We start from the raw sequence: 23,188 nt of genomic DNA on the forward strand, positions 1-23,188 counted from the left end.
GCAAAGTTGTCACAACCATGCTGGCATGACGAGGCAGGTTCTCAAACTCACAGGATCATTAAAAAATAGTGGTCAAATCAATATTGGTCAATATGGGAAAATATATCATGATCTTTTTTGCCATATCACCCAGCCCTAGTGTGACATCATGTTTTCTTTAGGTTGACTCCAAATTTTATTTAAGCCAATTTTGAGGAAATACCGGTGTCTGTCCCCATCATTGGTGTTGGTTGAGTATTATAATATTTAAATATCATGGTAGAGGATGTGTTGAAAAGAATCAGAACATAAAAATCATTTATATATAAAAAAGAAACAGTAATTTAATAATAAGCCAGGCTTGTTCAAAACACTATGGGCCCTGAGGCAAGCAGGACCTGGAGGGCCCTACATTGAACTAAATCAGGCCATGCTCCTGGGCTTGCTATTTGAGGGATATTCATTTGTTGATATAATAATTGCCTGAAGAGATTAATTGATTTATTTATTTATCTGTTTTTTTGGGGGGGGGAAACACAGTTGTCATTGTGAAACACGGCACAGCGCACAGTGCAGACAATGAAATATGTCCTCTGCATTTAACATCACCCTTGGTGAGCAGTGGGCAGCCATGAAAGGTGCCAGGGGACCAATGTGTGGGGACGTGGCCTTGAGCAAGGGGACCTCAGTGGCACCTTGGTGGTATGGTATAATATGTGTCTGTTGCAAAGACTTTTTCCCAAAACACATCAGTGTGACATTTGATTTTAGAAATTAGGTCGCATGTGCAACCAAATTGGTCGCACTCTAGAGGCCTGTTGTGGTATTTGAGAGATTTTGAGATGAATATATAAGGTTTGGTCTGATACCTTTACTTTACTTTACTTTACTTTATTTGGCAGACGCTTTTATCCAAAGCGACTTACAATGGGAAGACACCAGCAATTCTCGTTCGATTTCTATAGAATATCAAGTATACAAACTAAGAGCCCTGATAAGGCTTAGCCCTGATTAAGGCTTATAAGGCTTGATACCATGTGTCAGGGTTGAAGAGGTTAATTGATTCGAAGCTATTTTTGTTAGTAAAAAATACTAAATCATATTTCAGTTTATCAACTTGAATTTCCCTTGTTTTCCTGTGGTGGTGTTAATTCGTGCTATTAACTGCCTCAATATTTGGATGAGTTTAGATGTAAGTACTTTGCACAAGTTGTGGTTGGTTGTAGATGTTCCATTATTTGGTAGAACTTTGGTGGCACTTTGGTCCTGCTTATCTCAGCGACTTTGATTCTGTGCTCATCAATACACAACACTAATATGGCAGCTTATTCATCCTACATAGGTGACAGTAAAATACTTTTTTTAATTGCCATTACAATGAATTGTCTAATGACAACATGTCTCAGTAGAGCTATTTTGAACATTGCCTCTATGGTGAAAATCTCATGGCTGTAGTCAAGCAAATGGTGGCTTCATCATAGGCATGCTGCTGATGAAGTACAGGATGCAGCAGATTCATGTAACTTGTTAAATTACAAGAAACAACATTTTATTAACCATGCACACCATGTGCAAGGTTTAATTTAGGAGTTTTTTCATTCAGACTTTGTTAGTTTAGTTTATTAAGCCAAGGTCCTCAAGTCTGATTTCAAAATGCGGGTTTTAAAGGAAGTGAGCTCATGTGGCATTATTAGGAATAGGAATATTCATTCAAAAGGCATTAGTATGGCTCTTTTCCCAACATTACCTTTTTGCCCACTGAGTCAAGTCAATCTGCATCCAAAGTCACAGTCCATCAATAAACATCTATGCCTCGAAGCATCATATGTAAAGCCAAATCTGTTGAAGAAGCAGCAAGAGTGGCATTTGAGGAACATAAGAGGGGATTAAAATAATCTTCCAAAGTAATTCTTCCCATTCTCTTATTTCTACCCTCCTTCCCCTCCTCCCCAGTCAAGCTTTTCTACTGTTTCACACCTGCTTCAAAGGCCACTGCACAATAGCTCTTCATATATATTTGTCATATTTCCTCTACAGAGTTGGCACCAGCATTGTTGATTTGCCACTTGTTCTACAATGGAGCTTCTCGATGAAAGGGAATATCTAATTTCTTGCAGTGGAGTGCTACTTTTTAATGCTCTGTTTGGTATTGAAGCCTGTGCGTGTTCTTTCTTTCTTTCTTTTTTTTTTGCTGGCATTTTCTTCCTTTTTGTTCTGAGGAGTACCAACAAAGTGCCCGGAATGCCTCCATGATGAAAGCTTCCACAGGGAATAAGCTTCAACATTGCTTAGCAATGTGGTTACCCAGCAAAAAATTACCAATAGTCTCCCGCTTACTTGGAACTGCATGGCTAATAATGGAATAAACAAGTTTAGCATGAAACATCTGTCATGTTCTGGCAATTAATACATTCCTTTAAACCCATGGAATTCCTTGAATAATGGCTTGGAGCCATCTAAAATTAATAATAATAATAATAATAATAATTAAATAAAGGCCACATATTTGTAACAGATGGAGGGAATAATATGGAAATGTGAGATGGGCGTGATATTAAGGCTTAGTATTTGACAGAGGTCTTTAGAAACAGCAGGGCTGTCAGGAACCCCACAGCAGCACAATTAAACCGGGACCCCACCGTCAACCAAGGACCACCGGTGTGTGGGGGTGAAGATGAAGGACCCAACTTAGAGTGGGCCGCTTATCAGGGCTGGAGGTGAAGAAAAGGTCAGAGGCACGCCGACTGACCTCCGGGGAGAGTGCTGTCACCACTATCTCTCAGGAAAAATGTGCTGATTTCCCCCGCTGAGGTTGTCAGGTGGCAGATTTCTTGTACCGACTGCATCTTAAACAGCGCCTCCTCCTTCACACCCTGCAGGGAGAGCAAAGGTGAACCCCTTTAAAGTCTCCAACAAGCCCCCTCGCAATTCTCACAGATTGTAAGTATGGTATATGAACCCCTCAACAACTTTACTTTATGATCGGTTGCTTTTTAAAGGCATCAGAAACATGATACACACACGCACCATGTACATATTTTTATAACTATTATTTAGCCTGTTACAATTACAAATACAACGACCTTTTGGAACATCTGAAGTGAAACTATGTAAGTGCTTGTGTTTTGTATATATAATAATAATTGTAACATTAAAATGCATCACATTAATGGGTTGTATTAAATAGTAACTTAATCAACTTTAGTGACGCTATTAACACAGGAACTCTTACTGTCTTTATAAATAACTGTGTGTTGATATCATGTTTTATGTTTGATAATTTTCACATACATACACACCTGAGAAGAGAAGGCATTTTTCTTACCCACAAATCTTTGCTCCTATTTGTCTACCTGTTCCAGAAAGTCTTTTTGTTCTCTGCATTATACACTCGCAGCTATTATACTTTTGCCTGTTTCAGTCTTGGCTGCATCATTCACACAAAAAAGTGTTTTTTCCTGGGCCTGCGCTTCAAAAGCTTTCATTTCTTTGACCCAAGGATGAAGGAACCACCGTTGGGTCTTCCCTGTTGAATTCCACTACAGAACGTACCTCCATAATGGCAAGTGAGGAGAGAAAAGCAAAATTTCATTTTGCTGTCTACTAGAATATGTGAAATGCAAACTTCATGCAACATATCAGGTCAAGGAATGGAGTAACACTTGAAGGAAATTCAACTTAGAAGACCTTTCAGTGTTTGCTCGGAAAGGTCAAAGCATTTGTGAAGTCTCGGGAAGTACAGCATCTTATTTCTAGATATCTTATCAGCCTGTAAACATGAGCAGCAGCAGTACGGTCAAAAACAACAGCGTTTTCAACATTACAGTTTGGTTTCTTGTAATCCTGTGCCAGGTCTGAAGTTCAGAATGCTTTTTAGCAGAGTATTTTTGCACTGAAAGGAGTGACAGTGTTTCATGTTTGTAAGATGTTCTAGTCTTTCTTCTGAGGGCTTTTTATGGTTAACTGTATGACCATAAATGACTGGGCACCCTGCATTGGTGCTGTAAAAGTAGCAATTAGACAGTGAATGTATGTAGTTTACTTGTACTGTCAAATGTGTGTTAGTTCACACTCCCGGGAGACTTCTGTTTCCGTGATTAAAAATGACAACAGTGCATGACTGGAATTATATTCCGAGCAAATGTGTACCAGTTGGAAATCAATATAGTTTTCCCAGTGCTGTTAACGGTTTAATTGTGAGTCATTTACATTTATGGCATTTATCAGACGCCCTTATCCAGAGCGACTTACAATCAGTAGTTACAGGGACAGTCCCCCCTTGGAGACACTTAGGTTTACGTGTCTTGCTCAGGGACACAATGGTAGGAAGTGGGATTTGAACCTGTGACTCCGTAGTCTTCTGGTTCATAGGCAAGTGTGTTACCCACTAGGCTACTACCTGTCATTCTATCTAGTCCTGTTACATACCCATACATAGACTTTCAACTACAGAATATTGAAATTATTTACACTCTATTAGTCATGATATAATGACCTTGAATATAAAATATGTTGTAATTTTTTTAAGGCTACTTAAAGAACAGATGGCAGCATTCTGCCATTTGCCGGTATTTTTTTTTCTCTAGACCATAACTTTAAGACAACCACTTTTTGATGCAATTTGAGAAAAATTCAGTAATATTTTTTTCAAAAAAATAATATTTATATGTGGGTGTTTAACAAAAAAGTAAATGAAAATTTTAAATGCAGGGACTTTACAATAATAATTCTGCATAAGTAGATCTAGCTTTTGAGTAATCCTGAATCCTGAGCAATCGTTATTTTGATGTATGTTGTAGTTTTGACTCTGGACTGCCTGTGGACATCATCAAGCACAGAAGGTCTGTAGAAGGACAATCTGCACCCTCCATTTCCTCCTTGGGGGACTGTGAGGCCGGTTCTCTGTTCTTCAAACTCTCACTCAGCTTTCTCCACACCTCTTCCCTTTCTTCACTGGGAATGTGAGGTCCTTCAATCTAGAATAAGAGTTGTTGATTTTCTTTAGCCATGACCAGTTTTCCTTTTGTTAGTTGAGGTTGTCTGTGAGTGCTGCCTTGAAGTGCACTATATAGCTAGGGTCATTTTCCAAGACCTCCATCATGCACAAGAGTTGGCAGAGTGCCGATAGCACACACAAGTTTGCCTACATGACTACTACTACATATACATGTTGAGCCCTAATCTTGATGAAAGTAAATTTTATGAGAAATCAATTAACACATGCATTAAGAATAAAATAATTAATTATCTTGTGCCTGTATAATCAGAAAGCAACTAGCATTTTAAACACCTTCCATATACTGTAATTTCAGATACATTTCTAATTAAGTACTCACACATGGTTGGATGAACTGTGAGGAATTGTGAGCATCCAGCACAATTGCTTTTGCATCCAACATACTGTAAATTCTTACCAGTACATTTTTACTGGTGCCTGATTATGCAGCATTGTGACAGAAAATGGTTTCTTTACGTTACACATTTGTTGAAGTGAACCAGTTTGTTGTGGAATTGCGTGGGCTTATATTGAATGCATATATTAGCACATAACCCCATCATCTTTGTGTGCTTTGCATGCTTTAAATGCCCATATATGCTGGCATGTCATTAGCAGTATATGGCATAGGTTGCTTTTTCCTTAGTTCACCCATTTGTCTGTGAACTTTATATTTCCCAAGCTAAGTCTCCTCTTTCCTTCAAATTTAAAACTTTGAATACATTTAATGCTAAATCAGTTCATAAGATCAACAATCATGAAATCAACCTTTTCAGACTTTTAATTTCCATTGTGGCCCCTGTTGGAGTTGTTGTTGACACTTTTATAATCGCTTCTAAACCGACTGTTAAAACATTAACTGTATACTCTTCTTAGTTTGTCGTTTTCTCTGATTTATGGGTGACCTGGTTTTCTGGTCTCTAGGCTAGAGTCAATATTTTCACGTAAGCGGTAGATGCAGGCTGGAGAAATACACACTCACTTCTTCTAATTGTCCCTTCACCAATGTATTTTGCTCATTTTCCATGAAATTATGTGAAACAGACTGGACTCTCTTTACATAATTTGTACGATAGGAGGCATTACTGTTTAAAAACCAAAATTCATGAATGCAGAAAGCCCAGCTATTCACACAAGTGAATTAGTGTCACGCATCTCAGGGTGGTTTACTTTGCCATAAATGCCACTTACTGTCTCCATTGCCAAAAACTGACAGCAGCTTTTAGAAGAAATGAATCAGAAACAATACACTTTAAGTGAAGATTACACTGTCTGCTTCATGGGTTACATTGAGAGGACTGGGGTGGAACCAATTCAATCCCAGCTTCAAGCTATGTGCTGAAAGGAGAATGTGGCACGTACCCGTGACGATGTATGGCTCTCATCTCTCTGTGAAAGATCTGCCATAACCTGTTAGTGTCACAGGGAAAGCACTGTGTTTTTTCCCCACCATGCTACGCTTTTAGCCCTCTGGAGCTAGCCATGATTTAAAACCATGGGAGCAAAATTAAAACGATTTTGATCTCACCAAGAGACAATTGGACCCCAACAGATGAGAAGCTTTGATGCCGGAACCCTGTGTAAGCAAAAGGTCAGAGCATGGTTTGAGCCAGCGAATTGCGCTTGAAAAGTAAAGTGCAGAAAATCAGCAGAAAACCCAGTAATGGCAGGTCATTTGACAGGCGAACATCAAAGTAAAAGCTTCTCCCGGGTGTATAGAAGTACCTTGGATGGTATTTTAGACAAATTTGGAAAAAAACAAAAACTGTCTGCAATTATGGCTTCTTTCATGGAGCCAAACATTTAACAAAGTCTGTATCCTCCTCTTGTGTTAAGGGTCTTTTATCCTTTTCTCATGTTTTTGGATTGCAAGAAAGTAAGAGAGGCTGGGAAATGAAATAGGTGGCAACTACACTCATTCATGAGTCTACACCCAAGATGACTGACACCCTCACCTGTAAAAAATATGGACACTGTTACTCCCTTGTTTTCCATTCTATAGATTTTAATCAGATAAAACTGCTCATCCAAAACATATCAACAGGGGAAGTGAATAACATTGATTATCTTGGTACAGTTAGGCAGTGTAAGATGGGATGTCCCAAATCCATGACACTCTGTGCTTTTGTCTTGCGGTCCCCCACCTGTGTCTTTTTCGGGCTGTGACTGCCCGCAAGCAGGAGACGCCAAGGGCCAGCAAATGGCCTGACGTGTCGTGACGAGAACGACAGGGCGGAAACAACAAATTCTGTTTGGTCCGTGGCAACTTCCTGGGAGTCAAATGTATAAAAGACGTTTCTCTTGTGGACTCCTTTTCCATTGGGATCTGGGGGGTTTTCTTACTGGCGCTCCCTGTTTTCTCAATGGACCAAGAGGCCGTTTCTGCAGCTTGGCTCCTGGCTTTTCTCTCTCTTCCTCTATTCCTTTCTGTTTTCTTTTGTTTTGGGTTTTTCTGTAACATTGGTACCTTTTACATACAATATTTACATGTAACTGCAATAGTAATCTACTGGTGTAAATAAATTAGAAACCGTTCATTCTTTTGACCTCTATTGTGCCATGCCCCTTTCTGCCAGGTAACATCAGATGAGTGTTTTTTTTAAAATACAGTGCTTGTGAAGAGTTTTACTTCTTTTATAGCAGCAAGTCAACACTTGTTGTGATGGCTAGTCAGTTGTGCCATAACGTCTCCAAAAATGGTCAGGAACCTTTCAAAAGTGGAAAGGAATAGAAAACTGCATCAAAGGACCATTCTCGATCCCTCAACCCCGTGGTTATAGAGCCTTATAGAGCCTCTCTGGAATTAGCTGACATCCGCAATGCTATTTGCAACAATCATCTGAAAATCGAATTTATTCTCGTTTATTCTCATTTATTCTACCTATTCGCTAAGTTATTTGCAGATGGTTTCTTCCAAACAAACCCACATATTTACATTTATATATAACTTGCTCAAAAAAATAAAAGAAACAGTTAAACAACACAATGTAACTCGCCACTGGCGCCCTGTGCTCTTCACAGATGAAAGCAAGTTCACACTGAGCACATGTGACACATGTGACCGGGCCTGGAGATGCCATGGAGAACGTACCAAGATGAGATCCTCAGACCCCTTGTGTGACCATATGCTGCTACAGTTGGCCCTGGGTTCCTCCGATGCTAGACCTCATGTGGTTGGTGTGTGTCAGCAGTTCCTGTAAGACGAAGGCATTGATGCTATGGACTGGTCCGCCTGTTCCCCAGACCTGAATCCAATTGAGCACATTTGGGACATCCACCAACATCAGTTGGCTGATGCTTTAGTACAGGTCTGGGAGGAGATCCCTCTGGAGACCATCCGCCACCTCATCAGGAGCATGTCCAGGAGTTGTAGGGAGGTCATACTGGCACGTGGAGGCAAAACACACTACTGAGCCGCATTTTGACTTCCTTAAAACATCAAAGTTAGATCAGCCTGTGGATCAGCAAATTCCAGACCTCCATCGGTTATGTTATGAGAGCGACATACAATTGGTAGTTATAGGCACAGTCCCCCTGGAGCAATTTGGTGTTAAGTGTCTTGTAGTCCACAGTGAAAGTCAAAAGAGAGACCAGGTTCAGATCCAGAAGTGCAAGCAAATCCAGAGGTCTGACCAAAAGGTCAAGTCCAAGGAACAGACAGGTCAAAGAGAAAACAACAGAAGTAAAGTTCTCTCATCTCAGCTCAGCTATTTCTAGAACTATGAAGCAAAAATGTGGGCTTGCACCCAATTTTCACCACCCTTGAAACACGTTGTGATGGGTGGTGGTAGCAGAGGTGCTTTTTAGAGACAATGGAAAAGGAAAATGCAGAACATCACTCAATAAAAACAGGTTAACAGTAATGATTATTTTGCAATTAATTATGCAGCCCAATTGTCAATGCAGAAGTGATGGGGGTAGTCTGTATGTGTGTGCATATTAATGGATTTTGTGGCTTTTAATAACTCCAAGAAGGAAAAATGCACTGTTCTCTCTTTTTTTAGCTGACCTTATGCTTTTTTGGTCAGTATCGAAGTCACAGCACAAGCACAGAGGCCAAAACTGGAACCCTTTAATCCATCAAAACAAATGTTTCTGAGCATCATTGTATTCATGTCTTTCCGTTGCAGAACCGCCCCTCTGTGTCCGGACTTTAACTGCTGAAGGACGCTTGTTTCCAGTTGTGTATTTAAGATGCGTATTAGTTACTGACATTGAATGTGTGCAAGTTTGTTCTCCTCCTTGAAAACCTGAAAACTGTGGGAGTCAGAAGCTGAGAGGAGTTGTGTCCGAAATAGAGAGCTTGTTCATTTCCATGTGCACGGTGTAGAATTAAAGTGTCTGTTTTCTTTGGAGTATAATGATCTATCATTTGAATTGTTGTGTTGTTTCTGCGCTGGAACATAACGTCTGTGGAGGCCACCATTTTATACATCTTGCAAGTCACCAGTTTAATGTAAAATGCAAAATGGGTTCTTGAGACCAACATTTGCACTGCAGTCATTGCAGTCAATTTGGCACAAGGGTTTTGGTGTTGTTTACACAAATTTAAGGGTGTCCATAACAGTGAAAGCGAATGCCAAAGTCTCCAGTGCCCAGTACTTTTTCTGCTGTCAGGTTTTTCCTAATCAACTAGAGCTTAATAAGACCAGACAGTTTTCGGATCTGCTGGAGCCTGGTATTGCTACTGAAAAAGTCTATTATTAGGTGATATATCCATCAATATTTCACTTCCATTATCCAGTGATGGACTGGCACCCTCTGCAGGGCTTGTTTCTTTAAGTAAGTGAAGTGATTGTCATTGTGAAGCACAGCAAGCACAGCACACCGTGCTCACATCAAAATGTGTTCTCTGCATTTAACTCATCACCCTTAGTGAGCCGTGGGCAGCCATGTGGTGAGTGGTACAATGCTCAGTGGTACCTTGGCGTCTCGGCAACCTTCCAATTATGAGTCTGCTTCCTTACCCACTAGCCCTATTTACCTTTCCTCTGACCCTGACCTGGATAGCTTTACAGATTAGAGTGATTGGCATTTCAAGTAATCATGCATTGTGTGTGTAAGGTTATGTAATGAGCATTGTTACTATTTTCTCATCAGCTAGCCAAATACACTCTAATGTGCTGATGTGGTGCTTATCTGACAAAAGATGCAGATGCTGATGGGAGGCATAATTTGCATGCGGTTGAAATAAGGTGTGTGTTTAATAAGGGATGATGATGATGCCCATAGGCTACTGGCCTCATTTTCCATGTTAGCATGGCATGAAGGATCCATGATATTACATCTAATTTATGGGAATTTAGTTCTGCTTTATGACCTCAAACTGTTTCAGCGAGAGCAATAGTGGGAGATGCCCATCCCATGTCTACATTATGTCAAAAAAGGTCTGTGTATCTTGTTACTTTTCAGGAGTTCAGGTATATTCCCTGCATAAGAATAGTTGCAATAAGTCAAAATAGAATATTTTGGTTATGATATACCTCCCCCTATTGAAAGGAGAGTAAATTCATCAGGTGGTGAAATCACATATTGCACCTTTAACGATAATTAAGTGTTTACCTACATTTGCAACTAAAACTTTGTTCAAGTTGCTTCTCAGGTGTTTACCAGCTATTTATTTATTTATTTCAATGTTTTTTATTTCAGTGATTTTCTTAGTTGTTTTATTGGCTTTATGCAGGCTAAAAAAATCTCCATGGACATTGGATGTTTAAGAAATGTGTATTCAATGCTTTTGTTACGCCTATCTCATTTAAATGCTTGTAGTGAGTTTTGTTTTTGGCATGACACATGACAGCATTTCGTACAACCTGCTTCCAACCTGCTCTTCTAAAGCCTGTAAAACACTGTTGTTAGCAAGGACTTAGTAGAACGAAGCAGGAAAGCCTGAGTGGTGAACTCAAAGCAACTTGTTCTCCTATCACCTTCTGATTGAACTGTATGGACCCTGTGGTGTCACAGGTGTGTGAATCCTAGGTTGAGATGAAGTGCTGGGTTACAGGTCGCCTCGCTGAATGATGCTGCCCTTGATGTGTGATATATGATACAATTACGCCTGTCTCCTTCCGTCAGGACAGCTTCAGCTGTGATCTACAGTTGTCTTCACAGCGTCGCTTGGGTGTAGAATGGCGTTAATGACCCAGACATTGAGGGGAAAAAAACAACAACTCCTCCAGCTGTAGCCTGTTGGGAGATAATAGTCCTGCGGTGCTTTCAGAGACTCCATGTTTCTGGGCAGTGAAGCGGGCGGGGCACTACGCCACAGACCTCTCTCTGCCCTGAGAGAAAGTGACACCTGAGATAGACGCAGAGGCTCATTCTAGCCGTCACCCAGGCCCTCAGCTCAAATGATCGGTTCTCTGTAACACAGTGGAATAAGGTGGGTGGGATTTAAATGGCAAAGCGGTGGTGAGTTCTACTCCGGGGAGGGGTAACGTGAAACGTTTTCTATGTCTCTGAGGTCACATGTAACTCATTGAGTTTGAGTATTTACATATATTTTCCCAACATCTTAATCTGGCATCAGAACATTACAACTGATTGACAGGCTGTGATGATGTGTATTGATATCTCAAGACAAAACAGCACCTTTATCAAGACACCAAATTACATAATATCTGTTGGAAGAATGGTGTCAATGGCTCAAGTAGAAGAACAGCCATGGAGCTCTTCAAACGGATTGTGATGCCCAAAACCTTATTTACTACTATCAGATTTGTCTACATACCTGTCTTTGACCTCAGCAGTTATTGCTTTACTAAGATGTATACAAGGCCCATAGATGTTATATTTTTCCCAGAAGTAAGGAGAGAGTTTGCCCCAAAAAGGAACATGTGTATAAAACGAATCCCCAATCATTAGTCAGCATTTGGGGTCTGAAAATGCTTTAGATCCACATTTTCAGCTTTTTCTAAATGTATTTATTAATTTGGGTATTAGATGCATTTATTTAAGTATTATTTTGCAGTACATATACATTTAAAATACATATAACATACATTTGGAAATCTCTTAAAAAGCTAAAGTGTAAAACAGGTTACTTTTTATATTCTGACATTACATGTATTCTGTTCCATACTAACTCTGAGCTCACCATGATGCAGCATCAGTTCGAACCATGGGCTCTGGAACCTATCCAGTGCCTCAGAAAAATGACAAGCATATGAAGGAGGCTCAGACCAGGAAGCAAAAAGTAAATGATCTGGTTATCCTTCAAAATAAAACTTCTTCATTCTTTATGTGAAGCCTGGACCTAATTTTTCCACGGCTTATGATCCACATATGTCATTCTGTGTATTATTTGCTTACATTTTTTAACTAAACAGAATCATGTTTCAGTTCTAGTGTTTATTGTACAATGAAAAATTATACTGGCTGCAGTGGTAACAGTGTCTTCAGGAGGTGTGTATTAACTCTCATATTGCACATTGTCACAGCCCTAGTCAGTATCTCAGTATTTTAAGATAATATAATATGTTTTATGCTGTTTTTCTTCTAGATTTGTAGATTTGTTTGTATGGGTGATTTTATCAAGCAGATTTACCATATCATATTTCAGCCAGGACTATTATGGGGTGAAGAAAGCCTTTACACACACATAGACACACACACACACACACACACCGGCCATTGAGAGATGCAGAGTGGATGGTTCCTGGGTTTCAGGGCGCATAAAGGAGAGATTGTGTTTCCCTCCTCTAGTGAGCAGTACTGTGTGTCTTGCTCCTCAGGCAGTAATGGAGTGTGTGAATGTTCCTACTATCCTGCTCCTTTCCCATCACACACACACACACACACACACGGGATGGACGGATGAGGAGGACGTGCTCAGATTGGCAGTGAGTTTGCGGAGGGTTTGAGTGTGTATGAGAGGCCCAGCTTCTGTTTTCATTACCAATCATGCTGATTGTGAGTGCCTGAAATCAGAAGGTCAGCAACCCCCAATCCGCCATAGTACTGTTTTTTCCCATGGTGCCGTTTTCTGCACTCAGCTTTGGCTCAGAGAACATACCTTTTATTGCTTTTAGATTGCCCTTATAAAACCCTGCAAGGCTCCTCTTATTCAATTCAAAAAGAAGGCCTAAATTACCATTGAAGCACATAGGAGCAGCAGTGGGCAACACAATGAGCTGCATTAGCGTGTCCACAGAGTCCCCAAATTGTCCCGCGTCGGCGGAAAGGCTGAGTCAGGAGGGGCCGTTTTGGCAGGCAGCGTGGCCAGCAGTCTCTCCTCTCCTGCAGTGGTGGAATTATCGTCTCGTATTGTGCCCTTCGCTGGTCCGTTGTTGGCTACGGCACGTTAGTTAAATGTTTCTGTGGTTCCATTAGTTAAACATGATTCCCAAAGTGATTCTTCGCATAGTTACTGTTTCCTCCCAATTCTTATCTACCTGCACAGTGAAGCATTCGGTGAAGGTACTTTACTGGCTTCATCTTTTTTTTTTTGGTGGGGGGGGGCACATACAGCCGGATTTGGCGGGCTCGCTGGTGGGAGTGTCCTTTTGCGATGAAATGTTGCATAAATAATGCCGAAGGGTTCTGAATTCGCTGTTGCCATGGAGACCTTTGTGCCTGGTTGAGCTCCCCGGCTCTCTGCAGCTCGAGGGCAGTCGCTGCCGGCAGCGCTGGGGCTATAACGTGTGAAGGAATTCCAGGGATAGGCGGCTCTGCTTCACCGGAACGGGTGACTTTTGTCCATCAGGGTCTCCACCGGAGCATGGTACATGCGCAGGTACAAACGCATGTTTGTCTCATTGGTCCATTCAAAAAATGCAGAAACGGGCTAAGCACAGATTTCCAGAAGTTTGGAAACTTTTTGTTCAGCTGATTGAGATTTGTCATATGCTGTAAAATACTGGGATACTAATCGCTGTGTTGTTTTGTTATTTGCTACTACACTCTGTTTTTAGCTTTAGGATCCATTCTTCTTTTTTAATATTAAGGTTATTAATCCAGAGGGAAATTCCTTTGACTCTTGTTGCTGCTTTGCCAGGTTTCAGTCTGGAATACTTTTTCTTACATTCAAAGGTATTTTTCTCCCCATTGATTTTCTTTTTTTGCTTTCGGGTTTCCCAATGCACCCACTGAAGGCAATAGGTCTTGTACCATCATGTAACTACAAAGGTCGATTGATCTGTAGCTCTGCTGCGTGCTTAAAGTTGCCAATCACACACATGCGAGAAAAACTGGATTAGAGGGAAAAGGGGGAAAGAGACGGAAGGAGACATGGTCTTCTGTGGTGCAAGAAGTCCCCGTAGATCATGTGCAGAAGGAGGACAGGAGGACAACACTCTGGGCTCGAGGACGTTAGAAGGGGTTTCAGGGACCGCAGCCCCAAATCAGCTCGTTCCGCCTTCAGATGGCTTTCTGAGTGGATCGATAAGGCACCGGTCCCCTCCTCTCCCCGTCACCGAACCCGGTCCACGTGGCCGAAGATCAGGCGGCTATCGATCCACTTCAGCCCTGTTATAATTTATCCACATATGGTGGAGAGGAATACCATAAGAGGCTCCTGATTGAATTCCTGGTTTCTAATTTTAACCTCATCTATTTAGGCTATCGTGAGGCGGTCCCTCAGGACCGATATCCGGCACCCTTTATTAAGCCACTTTGCCAACTGATGCAGCCGTTTTCTCACCTCGCTGCGGCAGCCTGCTCTCATTTCTTAGCTCTGCAGCACCGGGTGGAGGAAGAACCACTTAAGCCCATGAACGAGCATGACACCGGTATTCAGACGCCTCGCTGCCCAGGCTGGCATATGCGTGGCAAGTGGTTCAACCTCTGGGGGGCGCCACTCATGAGCAGTCTCACCTCCCCATGAAAAGCGGAGCGGCCCGTGGTGCCGACGCTGCGTTTCCACCACCTCCTGGATAATAGGGGCGATTATCACCTCTAAGGGGTGGCTAGAGATTTGCCTGTCTGATTTACGGTTGGTGCATGCTGTTCTATCTGCTGTACATATTTAAAATATATCTTCACATCTGGCCATACCGACTCACCTTATGCACATAAACTGGGTACAGGCTGCATTTAAAAAAAAAATCTTCCTAAAAATGGGGACTCTAAATGAGTTATGATACCCATGTTAAAATGTTCAATCAATAACTGGATGTTTCAGTCATGCTGCTACCTCACAAACTCAATTGTGAGTTTATACGCTGCTTTTATCTGCTGTTCATTTTCATTTTAGATAGCGATAAAAATATCCATATCTATGTTTTTTGGGGTTTTTTTGGGAATGATTTGTGGAACTGGTGAATCTACTGCTATCTGCAGGAAGAGAAATTAAAAGACAAAGACACGTAGGCACAAGTCGCCGTCACCATGTCATTTTGCGATAATTATCTGTTTTGATTTTTGAGGCAGTCGTGGACACTGTCTAATGGGACTGTGTGTATGTTTGCACTGCAGGAGCTGCAGTTTGAGAGACTGACCCGAGAACTGGAGGCCGAAAGGCAGATTGTGGCCACTCAGCTGGAGCGATGCAAGCTGGGATCTGAGACCGGAAGCATGAGCAGCATCAGGTAAGTCTGTCACTGTCTTCCCTCCCGTTCTGCTCTGAGGGGTGTTCGTTTCAGTGTGTGTGTCTTATACGGGCGCATGGGTGTGTGTGTCCTCCTCTGAGGAGCTACCTGAGGTGGCATGACTCTTGTTTCCACATGAGAGGAGCAGGTTCTCACCATGTGTGCCCAACAGCGGCCCATTTCATACATGAGGGAGCAGCACCTGCGCCCTCTAACTGAGCACTGCGGCTCTCTATCTCTATCACACACACACACACACACACACACACACACACACACGGTACCTCGGTGTAACAAGGATCTTTAGCTTTGGCCTAATCCTACCCTTACACTTAACCTCATTTACGAAAGGTTAATCTTTAGTCTCTTTTTGTTGTGTAATTAAATCTATTTTACCCAGTGGGAACCAGCTCAAATTCACGGGTTCCTGCTTTTTAAATCTGAACACACACACCGACACATATTAAACTATTTTTACATGCACAGCTTTGGTTCAGACTCTGGGGAGGGGAAAAGGTGGGGAGGGGAAAAGGGTTGGGGGGGGGTGAGCATTGTCATCATAATTGTCTCCTTTAATTTAAAATTAATATCCATACAGGATTTGAACCACAAACAGGATCCTGTAAGTTGCTCTTGATGTTGGATTGTCTTAAACATTAACTGTATAAAACTCTTAAGTCAATGACATTTTTGTTGTTTTATACATTTCAATTTGCTGTGATATGCATACAGCAAAAACCACACCAGCAATATGTATTGTGTACATGAATACTGCCCTCCGCAGTCACTCTTCTGATGTATTCTTCTGTCTGAGGTTGCTGTGTTTAATTTAGACCCTCACAGTCAGCTCTCACTCCTTTGACAGGACAAACAAAGCCCTGTTGCTCCCTCAAACACGACAATGAATAAAACCTCCAACAACGGTGCTAAAATTGTTAATCGGATTTTTGCAATTAGTGCTATGACCTTGCTGGTGCCAAGATTGGCTGCAAATTGTTTCCGTATTGCTGCGAGGAGCCGCTAATGGCAGCAGGGAGGGAAATGTCAGTGTCTTAGATGCCTGCTAATTAGTTCATGAATGCTAAAGGCCCTGAAACGGAAGCATGCATTGACTGAATTCAAATGTGTACCCCCTATCAGGGGAGTAACAAGTTCTCTTGCCTTCTCGGGCCTCTTAAACAATGAGAATAATGATGTTTAATTATTTAAGGCGCTGAGTGATGCAGCGACATGGCCCAGTTTGTGTGTGCCAGACTGTGACTTCGCGGAAATGTAACAACCTAGCATGAGTGCACACTATTACATATTTTCTCCTGCAATTACGCGTATTAAATCATTAGGATCATCATAATTATGATGAGTGGCTGAAATGACGGGGTCATGTTGAGTATCCGGGGAAAAGGCGTCAGAAGGTGAAGCAAAGCTGTTCGGTACAGGTGCTGGAGAGGGAATACCTTTTTGTTTATTGATTTGTCCTGTACATATCTTTACAGCATAGTTCCATGGGGCAACCACCGGGCGCGTCCGCGTCCCATTTTTATAGTTATGACATCTCCCTCTCCCTTGCGCTTCTCCTATGAAGAATGCTTACTCGCTTTTTTTTTTTTACCTCAGGCCTCTGCAACCTCAGCGCTGGGCTCGTTGGATATTAGAGGCAGCCGACTGTACGCTGTTGAAATTCAGCAGAACGCAGTAGAAGGAGGAATAGGAAATCAGGACAAGCTCTGGTGGGGCAGATACCTGCAGCCACTGCTGACTCGTGCAGAGTAGAGCGAAATGCAGCAGGGTGGCGTTACTGTGTCCGAATGCAGCGGTGTGTGTGGGGTGCAGCGGAGTGCAGTGTTTCAAACTTCACCACAGCAAGGACGCGTGAATGTGTCTCTGCTTGTGCAGGTGTTCTTTGTACTCGGAAAGCTGGACTTGTCTGTTCCCGAACCCAATGAAGCTGCCAGTTTCTAACTAGTCATTTGTCATATCAGCTGACCGCGGTGTTTAATTTCCGTAAGTGTAAAGTTTTACATCGTGCAGCAAAATGAATACTAACGTCTGATGCTTCTTCTTCTAGTGGGGCAGTGGTGGCCTAGAGGTTAAGGAAGCGGCCCCGTAATCAAAAGGTTGCCGGTTCGAATCCCGATCCGCCAAGGTGCCACTGAGGTGCCACTGACTGCTCCCCGGGAGCCTGTCATGGCTGCCCACTGCTCACCAAGGGTGATGTTTAAATACAGAGGACACCGTGTGCTGTGCTGCTGTGTATCACATGTGACAATCACTTCACTTACTTAACAGTGAGAGTGGAGGATCATGGTTAATGCAAAGCCAGATACCACAGATATTTTGTATTTAAGATAAATGATGAAGAAAAAAACTAATAACTTTGGCAAAGCGATCTGTCAAATATGTGGCGGCCAACAGTGCTAATATTACAAAATGTACAAAACCACCATTACCATTCCATTACCCCGCATGGAAACACAGCCACAGATGCTGCCCTATCCTACATCTGACTACTTTGAAGCTTTTGTATGAATGATGAAATATAAGGAGAATTATGTGGTAATGGATACATCCCATCCATCCAGCATATTGACAGCTTCCTGACACTCGCAACATGTATATACCGCATCCTGGAAAATCCTGACTAATGTAATGAAACTAATGTAATGAGATTGTAGCCCTAAACATTTAACCATGCTTAAAGGCAAAGATTTTAATGCATTTTTTGGATTAACAATGATTAAGCTTACTCTTAGGCCATGGTAAAATTAACAGTAAAAAAGAAAAATAAAACTGACAATCACAATTATTTATCTGAAAATTTGACATTTTTGACCCAGGAGTATTAAAACAGATTTTATGTAAATCCTACATAATTTAGAGTTGCATAACATCAATCTTTACTGTGACATATCAGAAAATGGCACCCTGGACTCCACACTCAGTGTATGTCTGATTGTTTTCAGCCTAAAAATTGTTAAAATTTCATATATTAAACAGTTTGACTGCATTATAAATGAATTAATTCAGACTCTGGAAAGGCCTCATCTGGAGAACACAGTGCAGGGTGAACACTCATAGCATCACAAACTTGTAAATAACGCGCCGCACCGATTCTTGATGTTAATGTCATGCATTTTAATATTATTAACATGTTTTTTCACTTGACAGCAATTATGATAAATGAAGTGCCAAAATGAACATATTTTTAGACCACAAAAGAAGGTCACCTGCCGACTTCGATGAATTAGGCTGACTCAAGCAGGTCAAGCACAGAACTTGACCAGCTTATCGCTTGAGGAAGTGTGAGGACCTGTGCAGGAAGCCGTGGACATAACAAAATCATCAAGTTCGCTTCGTCTGCATGCATCTCACCTCTGAGATAAGGTGCAATGTTAGACAGGAGACGAGGTGTCAGGTGGGCAGGTCAGTGACCTTTTGGATGTCACACTGCCACCCCAGCCCTCCAGCTGGGTTTGACAAAGGTCCTTCACAGTCTCTCACATTGATGCCTCAGCAACATTTCAGGCAGGATGTGTTTACACACTGATAACATGTCTTCCAATGTCCCCGAGACAAGGCAGCATCAAAGACATTGATTTCAGACACACAGTGGGTATGGAATGTACTCAGACCCCTAAAAATTTCACTCTTTCTTAAATTGCAGCCATTTGCTAAAATCATTTATGTACATTTTTTTCTTCATTAATGTACACACAGAACCTCATATTGACAGAAAAACACAGAATTGTTGACATGTTTGCAGATTTATTAACAACGAAAAATTTAAATGGCATCAAATAGAACAGGTTTCACATCGTATAAAGAGCATCTGCTTATGCATTTCTTGTTTTATTCCATGTAACGAGGCATTCATAAAATGTCCTATGTTGTTTAACATAGAAAACTGGGACACCAGGGATTATATCTGGATCCTCGTCTTTTTATTTCATACGCAAATGTCTTTAACCCACAGTAAAAACTAATGAATTGGCCTTGCTGTTCCACTGTATGTTCGTCTCCATCCACTGCTTGTTTTTGCCTTGTGCAAAATTTGCTGGAATAGACTTCAGTACCCCCTGCAAATCTGACCTACTTAAGCAGGCTTTAGAAGTGCATGGGCAGACGGAGAGAGAAGCTGTGTGTACAGGTTTTGTTTGTTGTCTGTCACATATTCAACTTGAAGTTCTGCAAAGCGACATTTGGCCAGGGACTGGCTGCTCACCTTGCAGGTAGTCTAGTTGGAAAAAGAAAACAGGACCCTCCTTCCTCCTTTTCAACATTATTTAAATCTCTGTGCCCACCAGCAGATGGAAAAGAAGCTTGTGGCTCCCCTTCCCAGAGCGCCTCGCCAGCCCCAACTTTAAATCCAATCACTCCTCGGCGCAGGATCATACGAGCTGGCAGCTGTCTGTTGCTATGGCTCCTTAATAACGTGATTATGTCCCTTTTGCTGGAGCTCCAGATTTCTGGGTTTGACATCTTGTTGTCGTGTTTTCTGCTATCAGCTTTGGCAGGTCCTTTGTTACGTTGACCTTCCCTATTTTTCTGAGAGCGGCATAATCTTTTTTCCTCTCGTCCTTCCTCCCAGCCTACTTATTACCAAGACTTTCGGTGCTCCTCTGTGTGCTGCGTCGACATGTTCTGCATGATGGGATACGCAGGGTGACTGAATAACCTTTAGATCATTGTTCTGTCAAGACATCATGGAGTCTGTTTTTTGCTGCTATTACCTTCTGCTTCTATCCACTTTCTGCCGTGACAAGTGCAATTTCCCACTTGTGGGACTAATAAAGGTTTATCTTATCTTATGTTATCTTATTCTTTGTCTTTAATCTATTCATCCAACATGTAATATGGAGATTTTTTTTTTTTTACGACCCCATACCTGAATCTTTTTTACTCACTTGAAAACACTTATGTTTTTCAAAAACAGTTGAATAAGAGTGAAAAATAACGATAGAAATGGAGTCTAATTGAATATTTATTCATTCTTTTTGTGCATGTGTTTTTGTTATGCGTGTGATCTGATCCCATAAGTGTTCATATTTGTGTCTTTGGTATTTATGCCCTGCATCACTGTGCCTCTCAATAGGCATGAATAAAACATGTCCATGTGAGAGTGTGCACATGTATTCAGTATAGAATTGTTTGGGCTCAAATTATAAGTGTGCATTTTTTTAGGCAATATTGATACATATTTTCTAGTGATAATGAACTATAGGTTATCAGGCTTATAAGACTTTGAGAAAAAAATAATATAATTGTAACCTGGTCTTATGTACGCATGATAGATTCCATGTTGTATTTGTATATCATTACAGTAGCTATCATGTGACCCAGTGAATGCTACCGTCACCCATACAACCATGACATCTCTAAAACATTCAAATAATTAATCATATTATTTACCTGTCCAAATGTGTTGGAATGTGTGTGAATGCAGAATGTCCCAGTATTTAGCCTCTGTGTGTAAGAATGATCCCAGACGGGAGGTGAATTCTGGCTGGAGGCTGGGTGTGTTCAGTGTCTGGACAATTGCAGCTAGCATTCACAGCAGTAAAAGGTCATCTCAAAATACCGCCGAGGGCGCTGTCTACTCATCATGTCCTGTTCTGCATAGTTCGCTGAGTGCTCTGCCCTGCTATAGATTGTGCTGTGTGCTGTGGGAGATAATGCGGCATGGCCCTGCGGCCCTGTGGGATTTAGTATTAGAACAACAGAGTGAACGATCACTGGTTCACGTGTGTTACACTTTTTGAAGTAATGTACATCATATTGTGACTGATCCAGCAAAAAAATGAAAATTTGACCTTGTTATCCTTCAATTAAAACGGCGTACAACTGTTGTGTGAGGACATGACGAAGCAGAGAATGAAATTCTGATGCTAGGAGCACAAGCCGCAGGGGATCGCAACACTCTCACAGCATAAAGGAATATTATAGTGAGAAGGAGGCAAGACACAGGTGAGCAGAACAATAATGAAGAGAGCTGAGTTCAGGTAAATGCACTTTCAAAATTATTCACTGCATCCTATCCAGCCATTTTTGGAACTAACTTGTGTCCAAACATTACCAACCCCTTTTCAAGCATGCATGTCAGTGTACTAAACACTCAACAGTTTGAGCCTTTGTGGCTCACGAACATGTTACCAGAGACCAAAAAATATTTGTTTATTAATTTGAAAGTTTTCCATGTTTTAGCAGTGTCTGTTAGCAGTGTAATGAGCTTTATTTTATTTTACTTTTAATAGAGTTACTTCTTTCATATTTTTGTTCTGGTTACTGCTTTGGAAGGCATGACTAGAGGATGTGTCCCACTGACCACATCATAGCAAAAAGCACCTTCTTCTGATAGTCGTGTAACACAACGCCCACCTCTGAAGAGTGGATGTGACAATTAGGTACTCGTATCACCCATCGCATGAGAGCATGGTTCACTCACAGCTGCCGCTGGTTCGTTGCGGGTGATTAGGACCCTTTATATGTAAGACCATGTGCCGTACATCTTTGTCATACCTTGTGGTTTGGTTGGGCTGCGTTTCCGTTTTGAACCCTGCATACCACAGTTTCTGTGTTTACAACTATTGTTTCATTATTATTTTCTGATTATTAAAACCTCACGTGTGTCTAATTGTTTTTGTGAGTTTGCGCCTCTCCCTTTTCACCCCACTCTGGCATGACAGTCACTTGGTCTTTTTGGTATTTTTATCAATTTAAATTATTTGGATGCAAGTTGCCAGAATTTGGAATTTTTTGGAATGTTTTGAAATGTTGGCTTGTGGTGGACAAAGCACTAAACAAAAGAAGCGTTGAAAGTGTGCTTTTATAAATCATGACCCAATTCCTCAAGATTATCCAAAGACTTCATAAAAAGCAGTATATATGTTCTTTTGTCCTGATCCAGACCAGACAATAATACAACTGCGCATAAAGTTTTATACTCATATAGTTGTTTTTGGATGCCTGATTTAATTTTAGTTTTAGTCAAGTCTCTGTGCGTCAAGCTGTCATTATAGACTTTTATGAGTCCAGACTCATTTTAGGCTAGTCAGGTTTCAGTCAGGTATTTTAGTTGTTTGGTGTATTTTATTATCCAGGACTATTTTATACTAGTTTTAGTCAATGAAAACTGACTTTTTTGACCACACATTCTGTTATCTTTTTCATTCCATTTTAAAGAAGGTGCATAGAAAGATTTATTCAATCTTTCGATGTATCTTATGAAATGTATTTAATGCCGCCATTGCGGAAATGATGTCATCTGTGCCAGCAGATGAGAGATACAGGAATCAGAAACCGTGATATAATATCGCGATTAAACAAGAGTAACTCAACGACAATGAAGAGACGTTTTGGTTTTGTTTTTATTCTGTAACCATATTTAGTCTTGTTTTCATTTGTCAGCAATATTACATTATTTATTTTGTTGTAGTTATCATCACACGACCAGCATTTACATCTCATCTCGTCTTCATCACGTCAAGAGTTTGAGTGCTCTTGAAATTCATTTGGCCTGATAGTGTATTCCGTGTGGGGATTTGATGTGCATAGCCATTCATTAGTTACTGTATATGTGAGTGTATTTGAAGCTACACAAATATACTGTCACATGTTTTAATCAATTACACTTAAAGGCTGATTTTAGATTATAACATGTTCTCTGTCTAACCCTGCTGTGCTGCCACTTAGT

The 23,188-nt window shown here is 41.2% G+C and overlaps 1 protein-coding gene across 5 annotated transcripts in view; it reads left to right on the plus strand.

The window, feature by feature from the left end:
* Positions 1-23,188, plus strand: part of ctnnd2a (catenin (cadherin-associated protein), delta 2a) — a 243,488-nt gene that overhangs the window by 50,198 nt on the left and 170,102 nt on the right. For 4 of the 5 annotated variants that reach the window (XM_028963713.1, XM_028963707.1, XM_028963722.1 and 1 more), the window contains exon 3: positions 15,389-15,501. In XM_028963713.1, the coding sequence (XP_028819546.1) occupies positions 15,389-15,501 (113 nt within the window). Of the gene's footprint in view, positions 1-13,582; positions 13,710-15,388; positions 15,502-23,188 lie in introns of those variants that run through there. The other variant, XM_028963732.1, reaches the window with a different exon arrangement.

The sequence above is a fragment of the Denticeps clupeoides genome, chromosome 2 (assembly GCF_900700375.1).
Source record: "Denticeps clupeoides chromosome 2, fDenClu1.1, whole genome shotgun sequence".
Lineage (NCBI taxonomy): Eukaryota > Metazoa > Chordata > Actinopteri > Clupeiformes > Denticipitidae > Denticeps > Denticeps clupeoides.